This window comes from Aquila chrysaetos, chromosome 1 (assembly GCF_900496995.4).
Source record: "Aquila chrysaetos chrysaetos chromosome 1, bAquChr1.4, whole genome shotgun sequence".
NCBI lineage: Eukaryota > Metazoa > Chordata > Aves > Accipitriformes > Accipitridae > Aquila > Aquila chrysaetos.
The window spans coordinates 65,338,640-65,364,918 of record NC_044004.1 but is presented as its reverse complement, the minus strand read 5'-3'; the positions used below and the strand labels follow the sequence as shown (position 1 = coordinate 65,364,918).

The window sequence follows — 26,279 nt, the reverse complement described above, 5'->3', positions numbered from 1 at the left end:
CACTTGGCTTCAAATTCAGAATACTGTTCAGGGTCAGGTAATTCATGCTGGTCTCCAGGTTGGGTTCTTCTGCCGAAATTTAACTTTGGCTAAGCAGCTCTAGCAAAGGACTTCACCATCATCATCACTACGGGGGGCAGCACAGATTTAAGTCATGACAGCAATGGTTAAGCCTTCAAGGTAGAAGATGGGACTCTTCCGAAAGAGCCAAAAAAATAAATCTTTCAGAGGATGGAGAATACCCAGCACACAACTCACAGCATTATGTTTTTACTCCTGAGTTCTGTCAATATAACTGTTACAGTGACACTGAAGCAGCGATATTTGTCAAGACACATGATTCCAGGTTCCCAGAAAGAGATACTACTACTTATTAAACAAAGTGCTTTAGCAGAAAAACCAAATCAGGCCTTCAGGTGTACAAGCTTTTCTGAAGGACTAAAATAGAGACCACAAACTTCCAAACCAAACACAGCTCGCAGACAAGCTCTGCATGTTTGATTTGGTTTTGTTTAGCAATTATAGCACAAGAAAAGCATCCTCATATGAAACTCCTGCAAGACAGACAAGACTATTAAACAATGTGTTTTCAGCTGCCTTCAAATGATGCTTCCTTCCTTCCTTCCCTGGGACTCACGGTCAGCACCAAAGCCCACAAACTCCATGCTGTCCCTCAAACCACAGCTACCCTAACATAACTGCAGTCCCAGTGGCACACACTACATTCCCCTCACTCTCTCTAGCGTGTACAAACTCACATAGCTGGCACTAGATAATCATGGCTTGAAAAAGTTAGGAAACCTGAGGGATCCAGCAAAACTGTCTCACTGACATTTTCCATACTCGCTCAGAAGCCAGCCACTCATTCCTGCTGCCCTGCATTTCAAGAATACTAACCCAACAACATCAAGCACTCAGGAGAAATGTGAGAATGTGTGTCATATAGACGTTTTGCCATTTGCCGTGTTAGACAGATGGAGCTTTACAAAGCAGCTTATAGCACTTGCTGGTTTACCCCTCAGCTCCAAACTATTGCTTCTTGCTTGACTTACCAGAGCCCACTACTAACTCCGTGCTTTGAAGACAGGGTTATCAATTTTATTTTGATACCTTCTCAGCATTACTACATCTGAAAGTTTCTACACACATTTATTCACTCACCTTTGTAAAACTTGTGCATGTTAGTCCTCATTGTACAGATGAAGGTTTGGAAAATTACTCATACCCACAATTGCAGGATATTCATTTTACTCATTAACATACAGCCATTGACACAAAATGGGTTATTACAGGAAAAAAAGTAGCTGTTTACATACACAACATTTAACAAGCGCTGATTTTGTGCCTGCACGGCAATGGTAAACAACATAAGTGCTCTTAAGTTCTCCTTAAATTCAGCTTGTTGGCTCCTGACCTTGCAAACTGCAGAGGACCACAGGTTTTGTTTCTTTTTTTTTTTTTTTTTTTTGTCCCTCCTTTTTAAACACCGCTCTCTTTACAGTTGCCAATGAGAAAGGCAATGGTCTAAATGCTGTGCTGGAATCATAACTGATTCCAGTAAGGATGGCTGATCACAAGCCCTTTACAGGAAGAACAACCACCTAAAAAACCTCAACCAAAAAACTTCCCAGTGATTAATACGCTATGGCAGCTTGTTTAAGCCCAAGTTTCTCACAGCAATCTGGACGAGACACTGACTTCTGAGTCATCTGGAAAGATGCAACGTAGTTTATGGAAATTCTTGCCTGACCTTATCTATCCTGCTCTTGCTCTCTGCAGGATTTGCAAATCCCCATCTAACTACTCTTTCTCAGTCTCCCATTGCTTTGCAAAGTGATGGATTTAGCAACTGAATCTGGACAAATGTTCTGCAATGGTGCCCAGAGACACTCTATGGAGAGAAGTCGGGTTTGGTGTAAGCCAAAGAGCTAAGTCCATCCACATCTGATGGGAAAAACTGGCAAGGACTCAACAGTTCTCTCAGAAACAGTTTCTTGGCACCCCCTCCTTCCCCTCCTCACCACACACTCTTGGCAGATGCAGGATCCCTGTTCCTTTTCTTCACACTGATACTGCCTAGTTGGCCTTCCAAGCAGCAAGAACAAACACTACCCATTTCTGGTGGCCTGATGGCTGAATGCAGTTTTTTTAAAACAATTCCCCTATTATTTGGTATTTTGCATAAAAGCCAAGCCCAGACCTTGGAGCCAAGTGAACAAGCAAGGGTCTCAAACTTGAAAAGCCTTGCAGGTGAGAGTTGGTAGTTGGACACTGGACTTGAGCGTACCTTCTCCAAGCATCAAAGAGGAAGATGAACGAGACTACTTCTAATTTATGACTTGTGCAGTCTGACGCATGAACTTTGAACATCAGAGTCTGGTTAAACTGAATTAACAATACAAGATGTCCTTTGTGGCTTTTGAACCAACCACCTGCTCCTTGCCCCACATGCCCTCACCCTCCAGCTCTTCCAGAGCACTCTTTGTTCTGGAGACTGTAAGCAAACATTAAAAATCTAGTAGTAACAATTGTCATTCATGTTTGATCTACTTCTTTAGCAGTCACACACCAACAAAAAGACAAATTTACACAATGTTTGTGGTGAAGCAAGGAAACCCTTCTCCAATCACATAAGGCACTTCTGACTATAAAGAGGGCAGCAGAGGAGACACAGAAGCAACACCTTGTTACCTCTCTTGGTGCAAAGCAGGGGAAAAAAGAAAAAAAAGAATTAAAAAAAGGAATACAAAGGGGAGAGGGGAAAAAAAGCCCAATATTCCTTCTATTCAGTAAATGATAAATAAATATAAGGTTGGTAGAAAAACAACAATAGCAGCATAATGCTAAATACTCTGTATTCAGTAGGTAAGACCAAATGACAGTGCTATATATGTATTTCAAAAGATTTTCATTTTTAAAGGACAGATTAAAGCAATATATTTATTTCTAGTTTACAGGGTTCACCTGTCTGACTACTTCCAGTAGAAAAGCTCAGTTGCCATGGAGAGAAGTCAGTGAAAAAATATTATCTAGAATGGTTTTGTTTTGGCATTCAAACTTCTTTCTAGGTATTTAGTCATCACTATATACTATGCAACAATCATGTTTTAACTGGTGACCATTCATAAATGTTTACTGAGGTGAACAGAGCTCAATGACACCAATCCCACTTCGAACAGAGATCTTTGTGTGTACCCTGTACTTCAAGGATAATACAGTATTACCAAAAAGACGTAACATGTCTGGACTCCTCTATTGTTTGCTGCTGTTGTTTTGTTTGCTTTTTTTTTAAATTGGTTGCTTCCCTATTTGCTTCCCAGTTTGTAGGTGAAAGAGGAAAGTCCAATGAGGTCTCATTACATGAGATAAAAGGAGCTACTCCCTAACGTTTACAAAACTGCCGGGAAAACAAAGCCAAATCTTCAGTGAGCATCAAGTGCTATACATTCCTCCAGACACTATGCCCTTAATAATGCTTGAGGATTTATAAACACTCTCAAACCAGCCTCACTGCTTCTTAGCCCTTCCGTCAAGACGATTCCCTTTAAGACATCACAGTCTTTGTCAACTGAGGTAATACAAGGGTCTCTGTTGGTGCTGCAGCTCTCCTAAAGACATGAAAAGACAGAATGGCTTTAAAAGCATCTTTGTTTAGGTGCTGGGGGAAGAGGTAAAACCTGGCACATTAAGAGAAGGGATACATCTAAGCTTCATGTATGCTATATTTTTAAGTCGTCTCACAATAAATTTGGAAAGATTCCTTAAAGAGTCGGGGATGACGTTTGAAAGTGAAGGTTTCTATTTGGGGAAGTGGGGCAAGAGCTGTTCGGTTTCTTTACATGAATGCAAAGTGAGTCACTGCGCAGTTATCCACTGTGGATTAATTCACTCTACAGTGAATCTGCTTGTCTATTCAGACTGGAAGGCTTAACTTGTCAGTGTTGCCATGAACAGAAGCTGTCAATAATGAATTCACAGCTGCAGGTGACACACGCCTTAGAAATTCAATTAGCCAAAAAACATGCAGTAAGAAATGGCTTTCCTAAATGATGTCAAGAGAGATCACGGGAAAAACTGTGTTTGGCATGTGGCTGTTCAGTATAACTGGGGCCGAACAGTTTAAATAAAATTTGTAAAACCATGCTCCCAGTTGCTGGGAAGAAGAGGGAAGAACAGCAGAGTTTCTGCTAGTCTAGACCTATTCACTGTCAGGGTCATGGGAGGGCAAGAAGCCTTCCCACAGCTCCTGCTTCACCAGAAACAAAAGGGAGGGCCAATCTTTCAGGCAAAGGACCCCCTGATTAGCCTTCCCAAGATCCCTTTCTTTGGGTGAATCTTTCACCTGCATGCAACATACCCCACTGGATGTTTCCTAAAAGCAAACCAGCCCAGCCCTGTTCCCCAATCACCTCTCTTATAGTGTACATCCAGCACAGAGGGAATATACCCAGGTGTGCAACCACACTGTTTCTTCCTCTTCACTCTCCAGGCTTTAGCACTGAAAGACTGTACCATCAAATATACATTAATCATTGAGACCAAACAGAAGTAAGTGAATATGATAATGATGAGCCTCAAACAAGCAGAAAATGAAGTCACAGATTTTTCACTAGAGCTTACAGAGCCATTATCCAAAACGCCTATGCACAGAAGAAAACAGTCAGACGTCACAGCCTAAAGATACCTACCTCAAATGAGGATCATTCAGCATATTCACAAAAGGTTTCATCTATCAGCTTCAACATGGACTAACCATATAATTAAAACCAGGGTTTTGGTTTGTGCAAAACCATTTCTTTCATTATCTTCAGTTCCCTTTTTATTATGTTCTTACTCTGCCGCAGATCTAATAGCATGGGTAACACTACTCATGCTCTGGCAGCTGTAAGATTTTTACGGGCATTTGGATTCAGAGTCACGTGCTCAATGGAAAGTGAGAAAGAATTTCATTAAGCATATAGCATCATAGCTAACACTACCCTATCTAAAATCGTATTAAACCAGAGATACATGAGACAACATAAAAAGCATGGGGATTAAAAATGAAAAAAAAAATTAAAAAAAAAAAAAAAAAGAGAAGATGAAAATAGAAATGGGACCAGGGACCAGGAGAGTTGGAAGAAAACAAGGAAGTCTCATTTTTAAAAAATAAGCATGCCCTCTCAAAAAGAAAAAAAAAAAAATTGCAAAGAGTTTTAAAAAGAGTTTTAAACCCAGAAATGCCCTTTATCTTTTTGGCAATGGTTAATGAAGAATGGGTAATGCAGAAGGTAAGGCCCTGCACTGCTTTACTTCTCCCCCAGGAGTAAAATATCTGGTCAAACAAATAATGAAAAGCAGACCACAGTGCACTTCCTGTTCGGAGTTATGATGTGCAATGTCAAACCTACTTTGAAGCAAATAAAGTCTCTCAGCATGAAAGTATTTTCACAACTTCTCAACAATGTCATTTTGCCAGTCTCATCTCATTTTCCACAAAAAATTGCCTACAGCCATTTGCAGCTGATCAACACCCTTTTCCATGAAAAGCAGACCTCACCCACACTCTCCCTTTTTATTACAAAGGCAAAATACAATTTGAAAACATCTCCACAGCTCTCCTCGCCCAGCTGCCTTAGGTCAGCACTGTGGGATCCTACATCCCACAGAGCATAGCAATATTCTCAGTGCTGAAGGATGAGCATGGTAAAACTGCCAAACGTACCTGGGAACCAAGTGCCTTTGAGCTCGTAGGAGGCTAAGCCGCAAGGCAGGCAGAATCAGTGTGCTGGTCCCTTAGCAAAGCTGAAACAATGGTCTTCAAAGGGCACAACAAAAAAGAGCGTGCATTTGCTGAACAACACTGTTCCTCCTCTCCCACTGCTTTATCAGTGTGAGCTTCAAGCCACTTTAACTTACAGCACATGTCTGAGAAATCCAAGGCTTCTACCTCAATCACACATGACAAATCAGATAGGTGGTCTTGGGGTCAGCAAAAACGGAATACAACAAGGAATCTTGCTGTATCAAAATAATTATAAAGGAAAGAACCACTTCTTAACCGCCTGGTTAAGAAGCAATTTTAATTCCAGCCATCCTCCCCTTCCCCTAAAGTTTCCTAACAGTGTCCTAAACAACACACCTGCTCCTTGTGAGGCCACCGGACTTCAGAGCAGGGCCCAAACACAGGTGAGAGATGCTTTCTGAAATCTTTGGAAAAGCCTTCCCAACCGCTCTGACCACTGCCTTTTCCTTTTTCTCTCAAGTGAAAGCTAGAACAGACTAATCTAATCCAGTTTAACTGCGCCCGTCTCTACCACACACTGCATATGATCTCTAACCAACTCAAGATGCAGGGAGAACTATATAAAAAAATCCATATTCTCAGAAGTTTTCGTCCCTCTGGCAAGAGGGCCAGTTAAGCAGAACAAGAGCAACAGCGTTATGTTCTGAGTTGCACCTGCTAATCTGCAATACCCCTGCATTCAACCTTGCTGCAACCAACTGACATGTCTCAACCTGGAAAAGACAAATCCATGAAAATGACCAAAAGAGCAGAACGAAAGACGGAAGAGCACCTGAAGAGAGAAGTCTAATTGCAGATTGAAACTGCAGATTCTAACTGAAGGTTGAAATCTAAGCCCCAAAACATTATTCATTTTTAAATGGGGGACAAATGAAGAAGCTAGTGTTTTGCTCTCAAGAAAATAATATATATCAGGAAGAAGCTGTTCTCAGATGAGCAGGAATAACCAAAGGTTAACATGCAACACATTTTGGTCTTTGGCCCAAATGCCACCTCTTCACTGCAACAACTGCAGCTTCACATCCCACGTCTTTTGCAACATCCCTCTCAGTCCTTGGCAGAGAAAGGGTAAGTGTGGTGACTAGAATGAAGGTATGCACAAGCTTGCTGCCCAGGCTGCCTTCTGCTAATAAGAACAAACACATAGCAGAGTTCTGCTCATAGTTGGTACAAGAAAGAGGGTATCTTCTTTGCTTGAATGCAAAATTTTACAGAACTTTTAGGATCTTGCTTATCATTGAGAATTCCACTTCTGCACTAAATTTACTTAACCTTCAGAACTTACTCAAAAGGCATTTGATGAAGCGGGAGACAGAACGGTGGTGTGTTTCCAGAGAAAGCTAGGCTAAATCCATCTGGCAGAAATCTATAGGATGTTTTTTGTTCACATTAATACTTTCCTGAGGGTCTACAGTGAGATCTTACAAACTTATTTAGGAGAACCCTGTGGTGTTCACAGTCACTTATCAAAGCCCCAAAACCTTCAACCTACCAGGTGACCACAGAACTCACTGCACAGTCAGCTGTCCCAATAGTCAGTGAGGATCTGGGGCTTCTACCCACCAGCACTCAGACTGAGTACTGACACTCTGCATGTACTAACTGCAGGTGCATCACCACTGGACCTTCTCAGTATATCATTTCCCCCTTCTCCTTTTCAACATCCTTTACAGGCAAAACAAAAATCGTAGCAACAGAAGCAGTCTCTCTAACCATAAAACCTGCTACGGCCTCACTGAGAAAACCACAGAATCACAGCAAGTGTTGCATTTTCACCAAACAGGTATCCCACCCAGGTCAGCAAAAGCCAACCTCAAAATGCACCTTCTAATAATGGTAACACATGCACAGCCATCATTGCTTCCAGTAGCCTCTGTCCCTCGATGACCTGTTCTACCACAGCTGAACTTACCCTGCCAGTAACAGAGCCCCCCAACAATGGCACTCACCTCTATGGGCTCAGAAGGGATTTCCAATTTGGATAGTTTGGCTTTGGCATTTGCCTTCAAATCTGAGATTTTTTCATAAGGTTCTCCGTGGTATTCCTCCAGAAGAGGTTTGAGCTCTGGTGATTCAACTGGTGCCTGATCTTGGCCATCCATTGGTCTGACATACGCTGTTGGTTTCTGCTGCATTGCACTGGTTTTTGATGGCAAAGGTGGGGGGAAAGTCTGAGAGGAAGGCTGAGTGGTGCTGGTCAGGTTAACAGCTGAGCTGTCCCGACTTTCCTTCTCCTGTGATCCTGTCACTAGGTCCTGAGATGATTTTGTTTGACTGTAGGTCTGCCCACGACTTTTGCTGCTGTTCTGTGACCTGGAATTGATATGCTGGCTGGAATGTAGAGGTGACAGGGGTGCCACTGGAGAAGAAAAAGATGACAGCAATGGAGAAAGCACCAAAAGGGAGGCCTGCAGTTCATCAGCATGACCTTCACCAACCACACGCCTGTCATTTCTCTTGTGGTGAAAACATGCATGACTTTGCTGACCACCACGACTGTGTTCTTGACCTTGGCTCCGACCATTGGATAAGCTGTGACTCTTCGTGTGCAAACCTGAAGCTGGTTCTGTTCTTGATTGTGCCTTTTGGTAGTGAATGGAGTGGCTTGGAGGGGGAGGAGGTACAACCATAGGTCCCATGGGTGGATGGTAGGTTGTGCGGTGGAATGAAGATGGTAATGTATGGCTGGTCTTTTCCGGGAAGTATGGGCGATCAGGCTTTCCTTGTGGGATCAGAGGAGCAACACTTTTTGGAATCCCTATGAGATTCTGATGGGATTTGTTGCTGATGAGCTCCTTGACCTCCTCATAATTGCCCAGCATGTTCTGAATTCGGCTTGACAACTCATCTTCTTTATTAGTCTGCAACAGAAGAACAGAGAGGCGGAAACTTAAAAAGCATGACCCCCCATCCCAAGAGATCCAGCTCAAGAAGAGACATTCTTCAGGATCTTATTTTAATCACCATGCATCACTGTGAGTGAAGTTATGCAAGCTCATCTTGATCCTGCATGCAGTTTCTGAAAGCAAGTGGGACTGCTCTAGTCAGTATTAGTTCTTCTGAGCCAAGTCTTCAGGAACACTAACATCAGACCAGTTTGTTTCAACCACAGCTGCAGACAGGCAGCCAAGCTGCTTCTGGGCAACTCTCCCTCAAACTCCCAGACTACAGGAGGCCCCCAAATGAATCTGCGCAACCCAAAGTCTGTACTGCGCTTGCACCATCTACAGAGCTTTAAGCACATACTCTGATGAATTTAAGTTAAGCAGATGGGAAGATGCTGTGTTTGCATGTATCATGCTCAAGTCTGCTATAGCGTATGCAGAGGCCACAGCTCTCCGCTTCCACCCCAACCCTCTTTCCTCCTCTCCCTCCACCACGCACTCCTCTACCATTACCTTGTAGGGTTCTGCAAAGAGGGGAGTCTTCTCAGGGAACTTGTCTTTCTCCTGCAGAGCCTCCTGATTCCGCCTCTCTTTCTCTCGAATACGTAGCAAGTTTCTGTCCTCGTTGTACAAGCTTTAGGAAAGAGAGAAAGAAAGGATGGTTAACACTTTACACCAGTGTTATTAACAAGTATCTACTTTGTGCAGAAACTGTGGTTTTCAGACTGGCATATGTCCAGCACGAAAATAATTTTGAAATTCACAAGGTGGTTATAGCTGACTAATCAGTTACGTCAAGTATTTGCCATACCGCATAGTAACGTAACATACAAGGTACAGCATACATCCTTCTCAGTGATTTCTACTCCTGATACCATACATCAAGAAGGGTGGGAAGGGAAAAACTATCCATCCATTTAATTGTGAAACACAAACTGAGAGGAAGTCAACGTGGGTGATCAGCGCATGAGCTGGCAAATCCAGTTGCAATGATTGATGTGAAAACTACCATTCTTGTTCTCCTCCAGACTTCTGCCCCAACTCTTCACCTGAGAGTAAAAAAGAATTCACTACTTTCAAAGTGTTGCCACTTTCAGAGATTGAACTTTGCTTACTTTATAAATAGGCTTGAAAACTTACTCTCTACTTTAAATGGACATTTGGAAAGCTGCTTGCCTGGCAAACCACATAGTTGCATTTAAAGCAATTGCGTAAATGTATTTAAAGAGAAGGTCTCCGAAATTTGGAAAACACCAGGTCAAATCCCCCTGTTCCTCCTCAAACACGTACGCATGCACTCAATTCCACCAGCCCCACATCAAACCAGCAATAAAACTGTATCACATGGACAGCAGGATGACTTCATGGAGAGCCAGATCCTTTAAACTACACCTCCTCTGTGAAATACTACTGCAAAATAAGTGAATCTATTGCCCTAATATTTATGGACATTTGGGAAGAAAAAGCATGCAGGCATAGTATGTGGATGCAGGTATTTCTCTCCTCTCCTGTTTCTACTCTATTGCACAGCCTACTGCATACATGCAATTTCTATATTCGTCTTGGTACACTCAACTTCTCAAGTGTTCCAGTTTGGAAGGGAAGAGCCTTGTCTTCCCCACCAGTGACATTGTCTCAAATATCACACTAATAATCATCTACTGAAAGTTTAATCATCCCTAAAGGAGAGATAGAGGACTGGCTTTGCTGTAACAGTTAACCAAGAGGTCTGACTACTGCAGAGGCGGTTTCCGGACTCAATGTGAGCTCTGGAAAACGATGCTGTCTGATGGCAAATTTCCATATATGGAACTGCAGCAAGGATGTACTTGTGCCACTAAGACAGAAAAACATATTCAGGGGGTTAGACTGTGCACATTTAAAATAGTTTCCAACTTTGTTAGTGCTGAACTGTTTCCAAACATAGCAAAACAGGTTTCCAGTAAGCTCTATGTAACCCACTTCTGCAAACAATGCAAAAAATTTTAAAAATTAAAAAAAAAAATAAATCACAGATCACTGATTCAGTAAATATACACAATCCTTCTGTTACGAACAATATATAATAGAAACATTTCTTCTGTGCATCCGATGTCATTCTGAATGTGAGCAATTTCATATCTATCATCAGTGAGTTGCCGTGTGTGTGCCAGGAAAGCTTTGTGCAGCCAGATATGGGAGATACCAACTGCAGAAGACAAAAAATTAGGAGGAATTATACGGCAAACTAGAAGCAATCTTGGCTACACCTACTACTTGAAATTGTATGGGAACGAATGATTTTTAAGTGAATGCATTTCAAGTTGACAGCGTTTTTTAAACATATCTGTTCAAGTTATCTGGAAAATTTTTACTGAATGAAGCACCATTTTCCTAACATTCCAGGAAGTAAAAAATGATTCTGTAAATATCCTTTCTATAAACTTCAAAAAAATTCCCTTAACAGCAAGCATGAAAAAAACACAAAAGATGGTTTTAACGGCTAAGATGCTGGCTTGTAGCATGAAGGAGACTTCTGAAACCTTCTCTTCACCAATCTGTGACACTATGGCTCAGTGTCAGGAACACCAATGAGAACTGTAGAATGAACTTTTTTTTTTTTTTTTTTTTTTTTTTTTTTTGATGGGCACAATTTAATTCAGGTCCATCAGCAACTTTTCCCCCACTGGTCCCCAGTCCATTTCCCCCATGGCTGCACAAGTGCTCAAGCTAACACAGTGGGGAGGGCAAAGGAGGAAAACCACTGCCCTGGTGGCAGTCCTCACTTCTTGCCATTTCCCAGCCTCTTTGCCCTGCTGTCAGTATCTTCCCTTAACAAATTATACAACTCTCTTGCAAGGAGCTCTTCTGACATGTTCAGACTAATCAAGACTCTTACTGCAACCAGGTGCTCAGCTCCAGCTCTCCCCACCCACCTTGACTTTTTCCTTTTGAAGCTACCACCATGTTTTTGAGCCTAACTATAGTATTCAGTGCAATGCTGAAGGTACAATATTAAGTTAGTTTAACTCCTCCTCCTTGAGCATCAGCTGTTTTCCCAGTCATGTTTTTCCCTGTCAGCTCTTCAGCCATAATTTTCATCATTCGATAGACAGAGGGACATACAGGAAATTAAAACACAAAGGGGATCTACTTTTTACAAGCTTGACAACTGCATTAAAGAAAAAGAAAGCAAAGCTCCTTCTCCCACTTTGTGTCTCTTGATACATGTACACATTTTGGTCTGCACAACGCTACTGACATCTCAGCCCACCCTGTTACTATTTCTGTCTTGATCCACACCATGAATGGCAAGCACTCAGACCTACACAGTACTTTTTAATACAACTGCAACATTAAATATACTTATTTGTTTTTGTTTGTTTTCTCCCTAGTACTTATTAAATTACTCATGGTGTTGGCTGGAGTACACAGCACACACAGATATTGTGCTAGCTTTCCCCAAAACAGATTCTGCCACTGCAATTTGCAGATTGTTGTGGCACACTTCAGATCCAGGCTTCCTGCAGACAAGCTGTTGAGCTGGCATAGCCCTCTGCTGAAGCCCAAGAAGTGAAAGCAGTTTAAAAAGTTCATCTAAACAATACATAAGGACAAAAGCCACAGCCAACCCTTCTGTTTTTAAAATAGATTGTTTTAAAATGAGCCAATCTCATTTTACCTTCCCAGGTAAGAGACTGTTTGCTTCTTTCAGAAGGGACAGAGAAAGACATAAAAGCCACAAGGCTGAACACAAGTCTCTTGGGGAACACTGTCAAGACTAAAAGAATAACTTCTCTTCTAACAGACCCATTCCCAACCTCCCTAACAACATCAGTTACCTTTCAAAAACTCTAACATCACTACTAGAGCATACCACATCACTTTATAACCTGCATTATTATATAGTAAGACACATGCAAAAGTATTTGAATACTTGAGATCTTTCAAGGTGCACTATTGTAGTAGTGGCCATTCCTATAAAGCACTGAGGACTTTGAGTAACAGCCTCCCACACACTACTAGAGTCAAGTATCATATCTTGTTATGACTTCACTACCCCCTGCTTGTCTAGCTTTCAACAGTAATCTAAAATTTACTCCCCTGATCAGCTTCTTCACGTAAGATTTATTAGCAAGGAGATAAATGTAGATCAACTTTCTTAAACAAAACAAAAAAAAATACATGCAATACTTTAGATGGATCCAGTTAACAAGCTGGGTTATCATTTCCACATACCAGAAGGCTGACGTGGGAAGTCAGTGGGAATCCACATGTTCACCTGTGTTCTCCCTTTGTATGATAAAACCTATACAGAACATTACTTGGTATTAACAGGTCTTTTTCTATGGTTGCTGGGTAAAAGGGCAGGAGCCGTGAACTACTCAGATTACTATTCTTGCAGGAAAATACAAAACAGCATGCCACTATCAGCAGTAAACCAAGATTGAAAAGCATTAGTGATGATACACAAATATCAGCATAACCACGTGTGTATCTCCCTGGCTGGAGGAGCACTGAGAAGCTGAACCACTCCACAGTAAGACTCTGCTGCAAAACAAATGGAAATTCTGACCAAGAGGTTTTGTTTGGTTGTTTCAACTTGCAGAGCAGGAGGGTTAGCCAAAGCCCACTGAAATAGGCAAAAAACTTCTTATTGATTTCAAGGGACTTTGTGTTGGGCAATAAGAGCACATTCTTTAGTCATGCAAAACAGGCGTGACCTTGGGCACACATTTGGACACTATACATCAGCTCACAAGGTTCAGCTTCTGCACCTTTCAAAAAATTTAAAAAAAACAAACAAACAAAAAAAAAAAAACCCCAAACCCAACAACCCCCCCCAACCAAACAGCCCTCAAATATTAAGTGTGAGTTTATAAATCTTAATCATAAACCAAAGCATTAGCACAATATTACTACTTATAAATGTCATCTTCTTTACCACAGACTCTCTTAACAATAACATCAAGTCCTAATTATTAAGACAAAACAGAACCTGTATGTGCACATACATGCACAAGCAAAAATCTACTGGAAAGGAGGCACACAGAAGAACATCAGTCTGACATGCTGGAAGAACTGCAGAAAATGTCATAGGCTATTTTTATTTGTTCTCCCAGGACAAAATCTGCTGTCAGCGCTGGCCAATCAGGGTTCTTGTTTTACATTATGCCTTGCTATAAATGTCTTACTAGATCTCCACTCAGAGCAAGAGAAGCCCATAACTTGCAAGTAGTTTAAAAACTAACAGCAGCAATGAAAAAAAAATTAAAACCAACCAAACAAAAAAAAACCCCAAGCCACATATTATGACCCTGCAAATTGTTTTCTACTAAAACACTGCGCTACGTCAGATATCCTTCTATTTCTAGGCTGGCGAGCATCCAAATTCAGAGCAATCAAGCTGTTTTGCTCAGAGGTTCTGATTATATTCAAACAAAAGGAAAACCCTAAACAACTGTAACTTGTGTCTCTTGCAACAATAATATTTACAATGAGAAACAGCTATCTTTCCTATAGGTATCCCAACACTGAATGTAAAACATCTTACATGCCGCTTGCTGCAAAAACGGCAGCTGAAATACCTCCAAAGGCCTTTTCTCTCCCTGAACCTTCCTTGACCCCAAGCTCTCTTCCCAGCAATAAATTCTTTTTAAAGAGTGTGTGAAGAGAAAGAGAGGAGGGGCAGTGGGGAAGGGAAGGGACACCGCCTTTCTGCCATAATGCCAATTCCTGCAGGTTTAAAAGAAGAACGTGCCTACTCCAAGGCAGCCCGGCTGACACGGGTGCTCTCACACGTACAGGCCTGCTGCGCACTGCTCAGCGAGGTTAGTCATGCGTTGTTCCTACTGCAGACCTCTTCGTGCTGTCATGGTGACTAGTGGCCCAGGCTGCTGGCCATGCACAGCTGACTTCCCGTTCAGCCAGGCAAGGGGTCATACCCCTCTGTTTTGCTGCTCAGGATCACCATCCACCCTCTGCCTCCCTTTCTGAAATGGATCAAACCAATTTTCATTCCAAGTTTTCCTCCAACTTCAGTGCACAGATGGAGGTATCATTTTAACAGCAGGATGATAAGGGAATAAACACTAAGTAGCTACTTACTTGGTCATGCAGTGGAGAGCACCAGCCCTCGCTTCTCTTAAGTTACAGACAAGCCCTTAAACTACCTGAAGACAACAGCTAAAACTCATTTTAATATGTATATTTTACCATGTAGGTGTCAAGTTTCCATGCATGCTGCCTCATCTCATACTGAGGAGCTCTTCTTTAAAAACAAGTAAGTTGTATTGCACTAGATGCAATTCCTGATTCAGAGCAGAAGCATCTGCTGCTTACTGAAATGTCTACTTTTTAAATGTAAGCCTGTAGTTATCCTAGTCCCAACATCTGTGGAGACAGTTTCTGTCCACCATTAACCTGGCCTTTTAGGGTATTTGTCAATATGCTCTCTAAAGCTTTTGAAAACCTGGGCTATGCTGTAACTCATAACACTACACAGTTTCCCCAAAGTTAGTGTTAGGAAGGCAGGCAGAAAGCATCGGAGAACCACAGTCAGCTAAGGGCCTTCATGGACCTGTGCCAAGAGGAGAGGAGGTCTCCACGGCCTGCCAGGCACCATTAGAGGAAATGGCAGCAAAGCTGCCTGCCAGGCTCCAGCAAGCCGTCCCTTGTGCATGCATGGCCAGAGCCCTAACCTCACTATTGCCACAGCTGCAGGATGAACCCCAGATCCTGTTCTTCAGGAACCTCTCCAGATTAGCAGCTTTGATATTTAGATTTTCCTAGAATGGGAACTCAAAAAACCTCAAAACCAAAATCACCCCCAAGCTCTTCATTACTGATCTGTGGAAGTGCTTTGGGAAACTGGACCTCCAGGCTTAGCACCAACATGCCAAGTACATGGGAGCCTGGGAACTCCACAGTCCCACCCCATCCATCTTCAGGGGGGAAACAGTTCAAAATTTGAGTTAAAAATAGTGCTGCACTCTCTGCAGCTGGGCCACACGTGACATGTCACCAGGAAAACCCAAGTACCCCGTATGTTCAAACAGGCAGATGAGACAATGTCTGCTCTGAAACATTAGTTCAGTCTTGATCATCTTCAAACACATGCACAAGTCCCGCCCCGGCTGCCCCACCCCAAGAAACCCAAATCATGCTTTGCTACACACTGAAAGGGTACAACACTCCTAGGCTTAAACCAGCCCAAGCTCGAAAAGGCAGTCCACTGGCTCCAGTAAAAAGAGATCTGGTTCAGAAAGTTCAGCAAAGCATACACCCTGACCCACAACATCTAGGCTTGGGTCTGTAACAGAATCCATGCAAATACCAAAGTGCTCTGAAGCCACTCTCAGTGACATGACAATCCTTACTACAGAGTTTCAAATGCCGATATGTGACAATCCAGCCCATGACAACAGTTTTCAAAAAAAGACTGGTGCAGGAAGAAATTCTGCCTCTCCTCCTGCCCTGTGTGTTCTCCAAATGAAAGTGAAATGAAAATAAAAATCTGCTTTTATTTTAATTGTAATAAGATATGTTGCTGGCTCCCAAAAGGAATTAATTATTCCAGCAGCAGGGAAGGGGGTGGAGAAAGGCTAAAAAGCAAACACACAAACGGTGCTCACTTCCTTCTGAATGCACAGAACCTCTTCCTCCAAAACATTAAGACAGAACATTTCCTTTTAGTACAACTGCAGGAAATCACAAATTTATCGAAGCTGTTTTGTCATTCAAATGGACTCTTTTTTTATCATGACAAGCTGCTGATCAACATTTCTCAAGATTGAGACACATATTCTTGTTTAATTTCAAGGCAAGACACATCACCCCCCAAAAAAGATTAATAGAAATCACATGGATGCAGTGTAACAGCCTTGCTGCAGCACTCTGGCTCTGCTGCTCTGAAAGTCTCCATAGAAGAATTGCCACCGATTTATACAGCCAGGATCACATCTACAGAGATTAAATATGCAGTTTCATTCATCAGCCCATCAGCTTGAAAAGAAACATGGATAAACGCATGGCACAGGAAGTTACCAAGCATCACAGATGTGCTCAGCTCTCACCTCAGCAGCTTGTCACTGTAAGACAAGCAGATGAAAGGATGACATTAAAGTTAATACCAAACAGCATTAAAAATGCCTCGTCCTGACTTTTGCTTCCTTTCCTTTATGGAAACATCACCAAGTTGTGACTTGCTGGATATTTTTAAGTTCTGTTTCACATCAAACACTACTTCACAGAACATACACAGTTTGAACAGAAACAAATGATAAGAGGAAAACATATGGCAGAAGCACAACAGATGGTACAGTTAGTCAATTATTTTCTGCATCATCACCATCAACCAGCTTTGGTACATGCTTTCCAAAAATACATATCTTCACACTGGAGAAATATGAGTTGGAATTTGTTTTTCAAGCTTTTGCTACCTCCAGCTCCTTCAACTTATCAAGTCTATCCAGCCCTGTTCACTGACTGTACAACAGCAGCAATTAGACCACTGAGCAGGAGATCAAGGCCTCACAGCCCATCTGTACTTCCACGATGACTCTAAGAAACCTCCTGGCAAATATTTTTTAACAAAAACAATGTTCCAAGAAAATCCAGTACTGCTGCAAGCTTTCCTTCAAACCATATGGAAAAATTATGCTGAATACACCTCCTCCTATGTTTTAAATACAGAGCCCTCTAGGTTACACCAAAAAATTGAAGTGGAGAATGGCTGGGATGTTGTAACAGGCAGCAGGGAACTGTCAGTTTGCTTAAGTATAAGCTAAGTTGGCTTTTGCCAGAAAAAAAAATCAGTTCTACCTATGTAACATTAAGCATCTTCTCACTCTGCCTGTTCCACGGTAATCTTTGGGTTCAGATTCTTACTTATTTGTTTCCTATTGCTGATGCCAAGTTTAAAAATACATTCATTACTCAGCCATTAAAAGGTTTTTGCTTCCTTTTGGCATCAATAGGCCTTTCTTTGTCAAGCAGTTCCCAGGAATAATCCTGAACATTTCCTGAGAAGAGCTGAGCCCCTGCAGGACCCAGTGACTTTGTCAGGAATTGGGAACTCTCAGACATTCTTCAAACACAACAAACCCTTCACGCAATTGAGCCTCAAATGGCTATGCACTTAAAAACACACCCCGGGATTTGGAGCAGTACTTCTCAGCCTATGGTCTACAAACCACTGAAGGCTCAAAAGAGGAAAATGAAGATTTTTTTAAAAGATGCAAATAATTGACAGTAACAACTTCTTCTCTGCCTACTCAAAAAAGGCAGAAAATGAAGGGTTTATGACTTGGACTTTCCCTCATGCACTGAAATGTTTAAAATCTAACTTTTATTTAGTTGTAAATGAAAGCCATTATAGCAACATCGCACTAGATAGGATACTTGGATACTTTCAAAAAAGGTGCAGCACTCTCCAGCTGAAAATGCTTCCAATAGGAGTGCTCCAAGCTGCAGTGCTCCCCTAAGCAGCAGGGCATCCTATTCTTCCTCCCCTCCACCGTGACAGGAGCTCTCATACCTGAGTCAACTGTTCCTCGGTCTCCACAGACACACCATTTAACCTATGAGCAGAAAGCTTTTGATTGTAAGAGGCAAGAAAGCCTCACGATGAACATATAACAGAAACAAACGACCCCCTCCCAAAGTGGTGAATCCCTGAGAGGCCAGAAAACAGCATGCAAACAGTCAGAGCCTGTTAGCAGAAAGATGCTCCCAACAAAAAGCAGGAGCTCATGCTGAGGGCCAGCCTCACTTAACAGCCACATAGAGCAGCAACTTACAAAATTTGGAAAAATGTGACAATTACTTCAGTTTATACAATCTTCACTTAGTGGTCTTCAATAACAGCACTTAACTATGTTGCCGTAGTTGAAGCACCTGAACAAATCTAGAGGCAGTCTCTCCACTCATGATGCTGCAAAAATGAAGTCTCTAAAGAAACCCATGCTTTCAACCTCACCCCACGTATGCTGATGTTAATCAGCACTGTCAGAGAAGCACTGTCAGACACTGTCAGAAAAGGTGTTAATTATGAGTTACACGGGGAACACAAAAGTTGTCATTCTCCATCTAAATGCAAATATACTAGAAGGGCTTCTAAGAAGGTGTGGATGTGTTAAGTGTAATTACAAGGAGAGCAGACAAGGCGTTGGAACAATGATGAATTTAAGGCTTTCTTTGATCTGGATGTGGCAAGCAAAGGAGGAAATGTGAAAAATTTAAATCACCAGGTACCTGCAATGAAAAATCCTGACCACTTTGCCTCTTAGAGACAAGGCGTTCTGTACACAGCAGCCTAATTCATCAGGCACACATCTCAGGATTTCCCCAAGCCAAAGTGGTCCAACTGCCTTTCAGCCCTGAAGGCACATATGTCTTTTTGGGTAGGTGAGTAAAGATCGGCAATTCAAGTACTATTTCAGTAATTGAGTATGCACAGAAAGATTCAGACAAAGCTGCTGGTGCCTTGGCTGCAGCACTGATGGAGCAGCTTTAGATATGCAGCCTAGAATGGGACCCGAGTGCAGGACTACTCCCCAGGCTCCAAGAGCCCCCTCACAGTTGTACGCCAAGCAGTCTTGGTTGTGGTGACCCAACTGTGACAAGACTGAGCTTACATGGGAACAGCTTTTGCAGGCAAGAGGAGCCCATCCATGTCTCTTCTCACTTCATCAGCAAGGATCAAAAAGTTAGCCTGGTCAGGATGCAGATAGACACATGCCCAAATGACTGGGATTACTTTGCAGAGGCGACAGTGAGAAATGAGTTATTCTAAACTTCACTCTGTATCAAAATTGGAGACCTCAATCTGCCACAAACACAGTTACACTCCTCTGTTGCACAGCTGAGCAAACATTTTCACATAGACCCAAGTGCCTCCAGAGCCTCTCCCACAGCATGCTCTCAGACCCAAGAGCAATCTGGTTAAGCTCAGCTGGTAGTTTGAGAAATGCACACCCAGATCCCTCTGACAGAGTGTTACATCCTGGCTTTGTCTGAGAATTGGTCTGTTTGGAGAAACAGCATTCCCTGCTGAGCAGATCCTGCTCTAACTGGGAGAGGACTCCAAGTCACCCATGATCACCCCAAGACCTGTCTGCAAAAAGGCCTGAGGAAACGATCGCACAAACAGAAAAGACATTTACCCTTCAAAAGCACTTACATCATGCCTCCCTAGATCAAAGGCTACTGGAAGTAAATACAAGGCCTTGGCACTATCAACAAACATATGGGGTGTAGCCTTTCTACCAGAGTGTAAACTTCGGGTCTGCTTGGAAGTTTAGCTCAGAGAGAAAATATCTACCGTCAAAGCACAGGAAAAACAGATTTCAAAGGCCAGCCACTCTGTTCCTCTTGCTGCCCCCCACAGTGGTCATGCAGCTAATTCACATTCTTATCCCACTCGATTCTACTTGTCCTGTTTTAAGCGGTCTCACACTCACACCATTTCTAAGCACTTCATGCCCCCCTCCCCCAAAACCTGCTTCAGCATGCAATTTCATAAGCTATTTAGAAAGGACTTCTTGGAAGATGCCTAGGGTAGCCTTCATTAAGCACCATCCATCACCACAGTGACTGCAGGATCACATTCGAGTTTTCATCTATCATTCTTTTCTCTTCTGCATTTGTCTTGGAGTCATCTTGCATTAGCTTAGGCCCCTTTCTGACAAGCCTTGGATGTTATCTTCCTGACGGTTCGTCTGTGCTGAGGCAAATGCCTTCCATGTTAGCTCATTTTCCAATGAGAACAGCCATGCTGCATAATACAGCCTACAGCATCTGCATTCACACCACCATGCTGAGTGCCTCTACATGACAAAGCAAGCATCAGCAACATCTCATCTTCCGAGCCCCAGCAGGTCCACCAAATGACCAAAAGACACGAGCTGCCTGGTTGAATCAAGCTAAGGGCAGCTGAGTTGAACCAATTAGGAAACATTGTTGGTTCAAGGCCACAAAATGCCTTTCACGTGAGCAGAACTGAACTTTTCACTGACATACCTGATGGCTGTAAACATCTTGGAAATTGCTATGCACAGACTTACTGTAGTAACACACCACTCTTTGCACATACTATGTTGCTTAGAAATTCATCTGCATTGCCTAAGAAACAGCCAGAAACAGGCAGATTCTGAAGTTAAGTAGACAAGCAGGGAAAAGACATCACTAAATAGGTTTGTTTAGTTTACAGAGGCACATATACTTGGTGGATGGCTTTATATCCTTCCATTCTTCTCCCTTCCCTTCTCCTACCCTGAGAAGCATGCTTCCTGAGTTGACGTCTTTTTTTTTTTTAAAGAAGCTCTAACATGTGCTCATTATTCCAAGATAACAAACACAAAACAAAGCAATATTTATTTCAGCAGAGCATAGTATGACAACACAAGAATTCCATTTACTACTTTTTTCTTCAAGAGTTCTATGAAAAATGAGTGCAGAAAAAGGACTTTTACACAGAAGGTGCAGTCAATTTTGCATTTAAAATAACTGTCCACAGAAGGTCATCAAACACTTCATACGCACATACAATTACATCTCATATAAAGCTACACCCTAGTAGCAAGCTTTCCCCAGTTATGAACAACATACTATCAATAGCTATGGAAAGATATCGCTAAAAGCCTATAAGTCTCCTTTACCACAAAAAACTACTATTCCTTTTTTGTGTTTTTACCCACCAAGTGCCATGCATGCTAGGATAGCAACCTTACTAGCACTTATACCCATGAAGATGAACATATTTTTACCTGCCTTCCTAAAGCCAGCAGAGCTCCCCACATATGAACTGTGACACGTTTCCAGATCAAAGCCCAGACTTCTACCAAATATTACACATGAAAAAAAAAAAATTGCCACAAAGCCCTCACCAAGTGTCACACATGCCTCTATAGAATTAATACAAAAGAGATGTGAGGAAATAATAAGGAAACAAGAGAGGAAAAAGACTGCGAGAAGTAAGTCACAGAATTTTCTCCAGGGTTTCTTCTTCCAGAAGAATGCCAGACATTGAGAAACCCACCAAAAAAAGCATCAATGGGCATGGGAGAAATTATCTCTAGTGATGTACTCTCATTTTTATTTCCTCAGATAAGGAGAAGGAAGATAGAGACAGTTGAAAAACACATTCACGAAAGGCACAGTTACTTTCCAGAGCTCATCATGGCTGATCCTGCTCCACCCGGTCTAAACATTACAATACAACATAGATGCAAAGTAACTTTAAAAGGAAGTGACCTAGGATCAAATCTCACTAAGGAAAGCGTGTGTTTAAGTAACCGCAGATGTACTGTAGCAACCCATGGTTGCAAAAGACCTGTTGTCACAGTACACAGCGTTCTGAAAAAGTAACTAGTCTTCTACTTAAGTGTGCTACCTACAGTCTGATTTTGTTAAAAACTTAGTGCAGTTAAGATAAAACTTCCTGTAGGCAGAGTTCAGGTTTTAAACCAGCTGTTTCACATGCAAACCCATTCTGAACACAAGATCAAGATCTACTTCTTCTCAGAAGTGACCTTTTCCCATTTTTATGGATTTAAAAGTCAAAGGTAGTCATACAGTCTCCCATCAACAAAAAGCAACCTCGTATTATTCCTAATTTGCCACAGGGCAAGCGCAGGCATGCTGGCAGCAGGGTAACAAGCTACTGTGCGTCAGCTGCTGTTTGTACCTGTTTCAGCAGTACCCTGCCTCTGCACCACCTGGAGCTTGCTGCAAGGTGGAGTTTTTCTTCCCGTTGATGAAAACAGAGGTAAAGCACTTAGCAACTGCCATGAATTAAGAACATATAAATGAACTCAAATATGGCCACCTTAGAGCAGGACAGTGGCAATTTGTTTGGATAAGTCAGTGTTCAGTCAGTATGAGGGCATTAAGAAAAATTAAGGTGAGTACACCCGTTAGAGACCCAGCTCAACACCTTCTGCTCTCTGCCAGGATTACAGCACCCAGAACAACTCTCACCACTCAGGAATGGGCTGCCCTGCAGCATTATCCCTTCCCACAATGTTTCTCCCTCTTGATTATCTACATGCTAGTCATAATAAAAACAATCACGCACTTCTCCCAGTTGTTTAAGTCAACTTGAGACAAATAAATAAGTCTAACTCAAGTGTTAGCTTACAAACCCCAGCTCAGGAAAATGATGTGACTGAAGTAAAATCAGTGGAAGAGTGCCAAAACTCAAGTTTTGTTAATCCCGGCTAGATCCTCTAGCACTCTGCACTTCAGTGCACCACTTCAGCTATTATCTCTGTGCCAAATCTTTCTGTTACAGCTCTTTAAGTCAGTTATATGAGCACAGGAACAGGGTAACTACTATGTGGTAAGCAGCAAGCTTTTCAGAGCGGGGGTAGCCTTTTGCTGCGTGCACATGTGTGCACAACTGCCCGGCACAGTGAGGTGTTCCCCAGTGGAAACACAGAGGCCATGACTATGATGTTTCATCAACTAACCCACCACTAGCAAAATATCACTGTTTCTAACACCAATAAGGCATTCTTGAATAGACAGAAGTGGTTATCAGCCGCTGCCCAATCAGTCTGAAGGCTTTCTTCAATGAAGTGCTGCATGAAATCTCCCACCATACCCATCTGTTTCTGAATTCTTCCTCTCAGTGGCAGAAATCCAGCACCTCAGAGGAACTGCTCCAGGTTTGCCTGGGAAAATGTATAGGGTGAAACCTACATTCTACCCTATATAAGACCTATCCTACCTGTTCATTTGCTTTTGCCTTGAAATATCTTTGTTGTTGTTATTGTTGTTCTGTACAGTCAGTTTATTGGTAATAGGTTTAAAGGCAGCAAGAGAACAGTGCATTCGTAGTAGCGATGTACAAAAAATGGAATGTAATCGTGAAATCAGGTTTCTATTTCTTTAAAATAGGCTCCAAAAGAATGTCTTTTACAAGCAAATCTTGGAGATCAGAGAGATTAGGTAAAAGGCTCTTGCAAACTAGTACTGGTTGAGAAAGAGCCAAATAATCAAGTAAGGAATCAAGAAATTTTAATACATTTTTTCACTCAATTACAAGATGATGATTCACACACTTATTTCCATCTTACTGATTGTAGGAAATGAAACTGTGATTGCTTAGACATACTGTTTCTTCCACCAACTGTCCAAACATTTTATTCCTGACCTAGCACAGAAGTACTCAGTACAGCAAAGCCCAGTGGTCCCTCCCCCAACCCAGTTACTGTTTCCCCAGGGTCCTCATAAAAATTATGAGCCTTTCAATGAACTAGCTCAGTCAAAAGGTCTTAAGATAAAAGTAGGTTACACCAAAATTAAAAAAAGAAAAAAATCTAGATGATATCAGCCATTACATTTCAGAAAACCCCCCAATGTTTAATTTTCCATGTGAAATCATCTTGCAAGTTAAATCAAGGATTCAAGTCTTACAATCTATTTTTCTACCTCAGTTCTTCAAGTATACATAAATGCTTACTGCAGGTGCAAGAAGTCAAATGCAATAAATTTTCTGCTTTAAGACTACATTAAAATTATTCAACCAGATGTGCCTTTTGTTCAGTGATTTTATAGAACTGGTTTCCCAAATGCTTTTAAAAAAACCCAAAACTTTATTGTTCTCCACTACACCAAAGAAGAATTTTAACAAGATATATAGTTAGTAAAAAAGGAACTGAAATATTTAGTGACCAGCTGCTTCATGTGTCTGCATTTTAAATCTCTTCTCACGTAATACTCCTCCTCACATAGCTAACATCCCTGTACATCCAGCCGAGTAAATACGTCATTGGGTTTACGTAGGAGCCTGCTATCAGCTGACCTTGTCCATGCTCTGCCAAGCAGCTCATAAGTCCATCAGCTGCATTGCCATGCGGCCCACAGATGCCACATCATACATCTATTGCCACACAGTGCCTCACATCCTCATTTCACACACAGCTCAGCTTCAGTACCATTTCTCCACAACGAGCCCCTGCACACTCCCCACACCATGTTATGCGGGTGGAGCACCAGTTGCAGCATTACTTCATCTTGCTTTGCATAACACACAAATATATGCACATACATTACAACTTATCTTTTGTCAATTCTCCTCTTGAGGCAACAGAACCATCCATATCACCGTAAAGCATGTAAGCCTGTTCCCTTAAACACTACCAAAAACCCCCTGTTTTTCAGAGACCTAATTCCACCCAGCCTTTCCTAAATGCTGTCAGTTTGCAAGGCTGGCAGCGAGACTGCTGCAGAGCCTAAGAGCCTTGCACCTCGCATTTCCTGCAGTCAGAAGGGTCCTCCTTTCTACCCTCTGCTACCATCCCAGCTGTGGGCTAACATGTACTCCTGAAGACCTACAGCTTAACACAAACAAAGCCCAACGTAAAAAGGAATGTAATGTCAGCCTTTGCATTTGTTCCTTTCGTGACTGCAAACCTGAAGCTGTTTAAAGAATAAACTACACATCAAATGCTATCAGTGGTTTAATTTGCTATGGAGCATAACAAAAGCAAAACCTACAAATATAAGCATTTGAAACTGTCTCAGAAATATGGATATGTACAATTCTGCCTCCTGAATCTTTAAACCCCCTGCAACCCATTAAGCGCATGAGCAAATCTGTAATATTTTTTGTGAAACATACTCTGTAAAATTCTTGCCAAACAATTGACTAAATCAGACCTAACATGCTATGAACAGGAACAAGACAGTACTGTAACTAATTTGAGATTAAGAAAAAATTAAAGAATATTAAAGACCTAAATTCTTTCATACTTTCATAGGAATTAGCAGCAAACAAATCACGCGCAAATGAAAAGGTTTCCTATTCTTTTGATTTTTCCACTTACATAACAGCATGTACCAAGTAACAGGTTGGACAAGTCTTATCTGCATAGCAAGGACTAAGCAGGAACAAATAGAGATTAATAATGTTTGTAAAAAAGATCTGTTTATATCCGAGAAAGCCTATTTTAAAATCTTTCCTGCAGTCTCTGCCAGACTATAATTATTCCAGAAGTATTTCCTAATTTTTCCATTTACACACACAAGTGCCTGCTAATTTTCCTATGGTTTTGTAACTGTTGTTCAGTTTTATTAAGAGGCGCACATGCTCCGTATCTCAGTACCTCTCTATGCTGGAGTTTCAAACTGCATTCAAATCATTAGCCTGATGTCTATATAACAAAGCATTTCATTGTCATTCAAAAGGACTTGGAAAGCGTTCAAACTACGCAAGAGCAATAATCCATGACAGGGTGCATTAGGCAGGTACTGATGCATGCCTAATACACATTGCAAAGCATATGCTGCTCTAAAATACACTCTGAAGTGTCTTATCTTTCATTTTTCCTGCTTTTAAAAAAATATTTACATGCAGTTCATCTTACACAAGCTATTACTTTTAGCAACTACAAAAAGCTACTCCTTTAAGAGAATAATTTAAAAAGCTACAAATACTTTTTCCCTTCAATCCCAAACACAATTATTCAACATCTTTCTAAAAAAAAAAAAAAAAAAAAAAAAGAATCATTTTCCTTGCATCATCTGAACCTCTATTTGAAAAGCTCCTATCTTTCCCTCAGGAATAGTGAACGGCTCAGCAGGCAGTGAGAACTTCACACTGGCCCAGATCAAAAGCAACAGCT

At 41.7% G+C, this 26,279-nt stretch overlaps 1 protein-coding gene across 7 annotated transcripts in view; it reads right to left on the bottom strand.

Annotated features, from left to right (window-relative positions):
• Positions 1 to 26,279, bottom strand: part of AFF1 (AF4/FMR2 family member 1) — a 124,665-nt gene that overhangs the window by 61,724 nt on the left and 36,662 nt on the right. For all 7 annotated transcript variants that reach the window (XM_030025812.2, XM_030025856.2, XM_030025838.2 and 4 more), the window contains 2 exons: positions 9,184 to 9,304; positions 7,735 to 8,646 (listed from right to left, as the gene is read on the bottom strand). In XM_030025812.2, the coding sequence (XP_029881672.1) occupies positions 7,735 to 8,646; positions 9,184 to 9,304 (1,033 nt within the window). The remainder of the gene's footprint in view (positions 1 to 7,734; positions 8,647 to 9,183; positions 9,305 to 26,279) is intronic.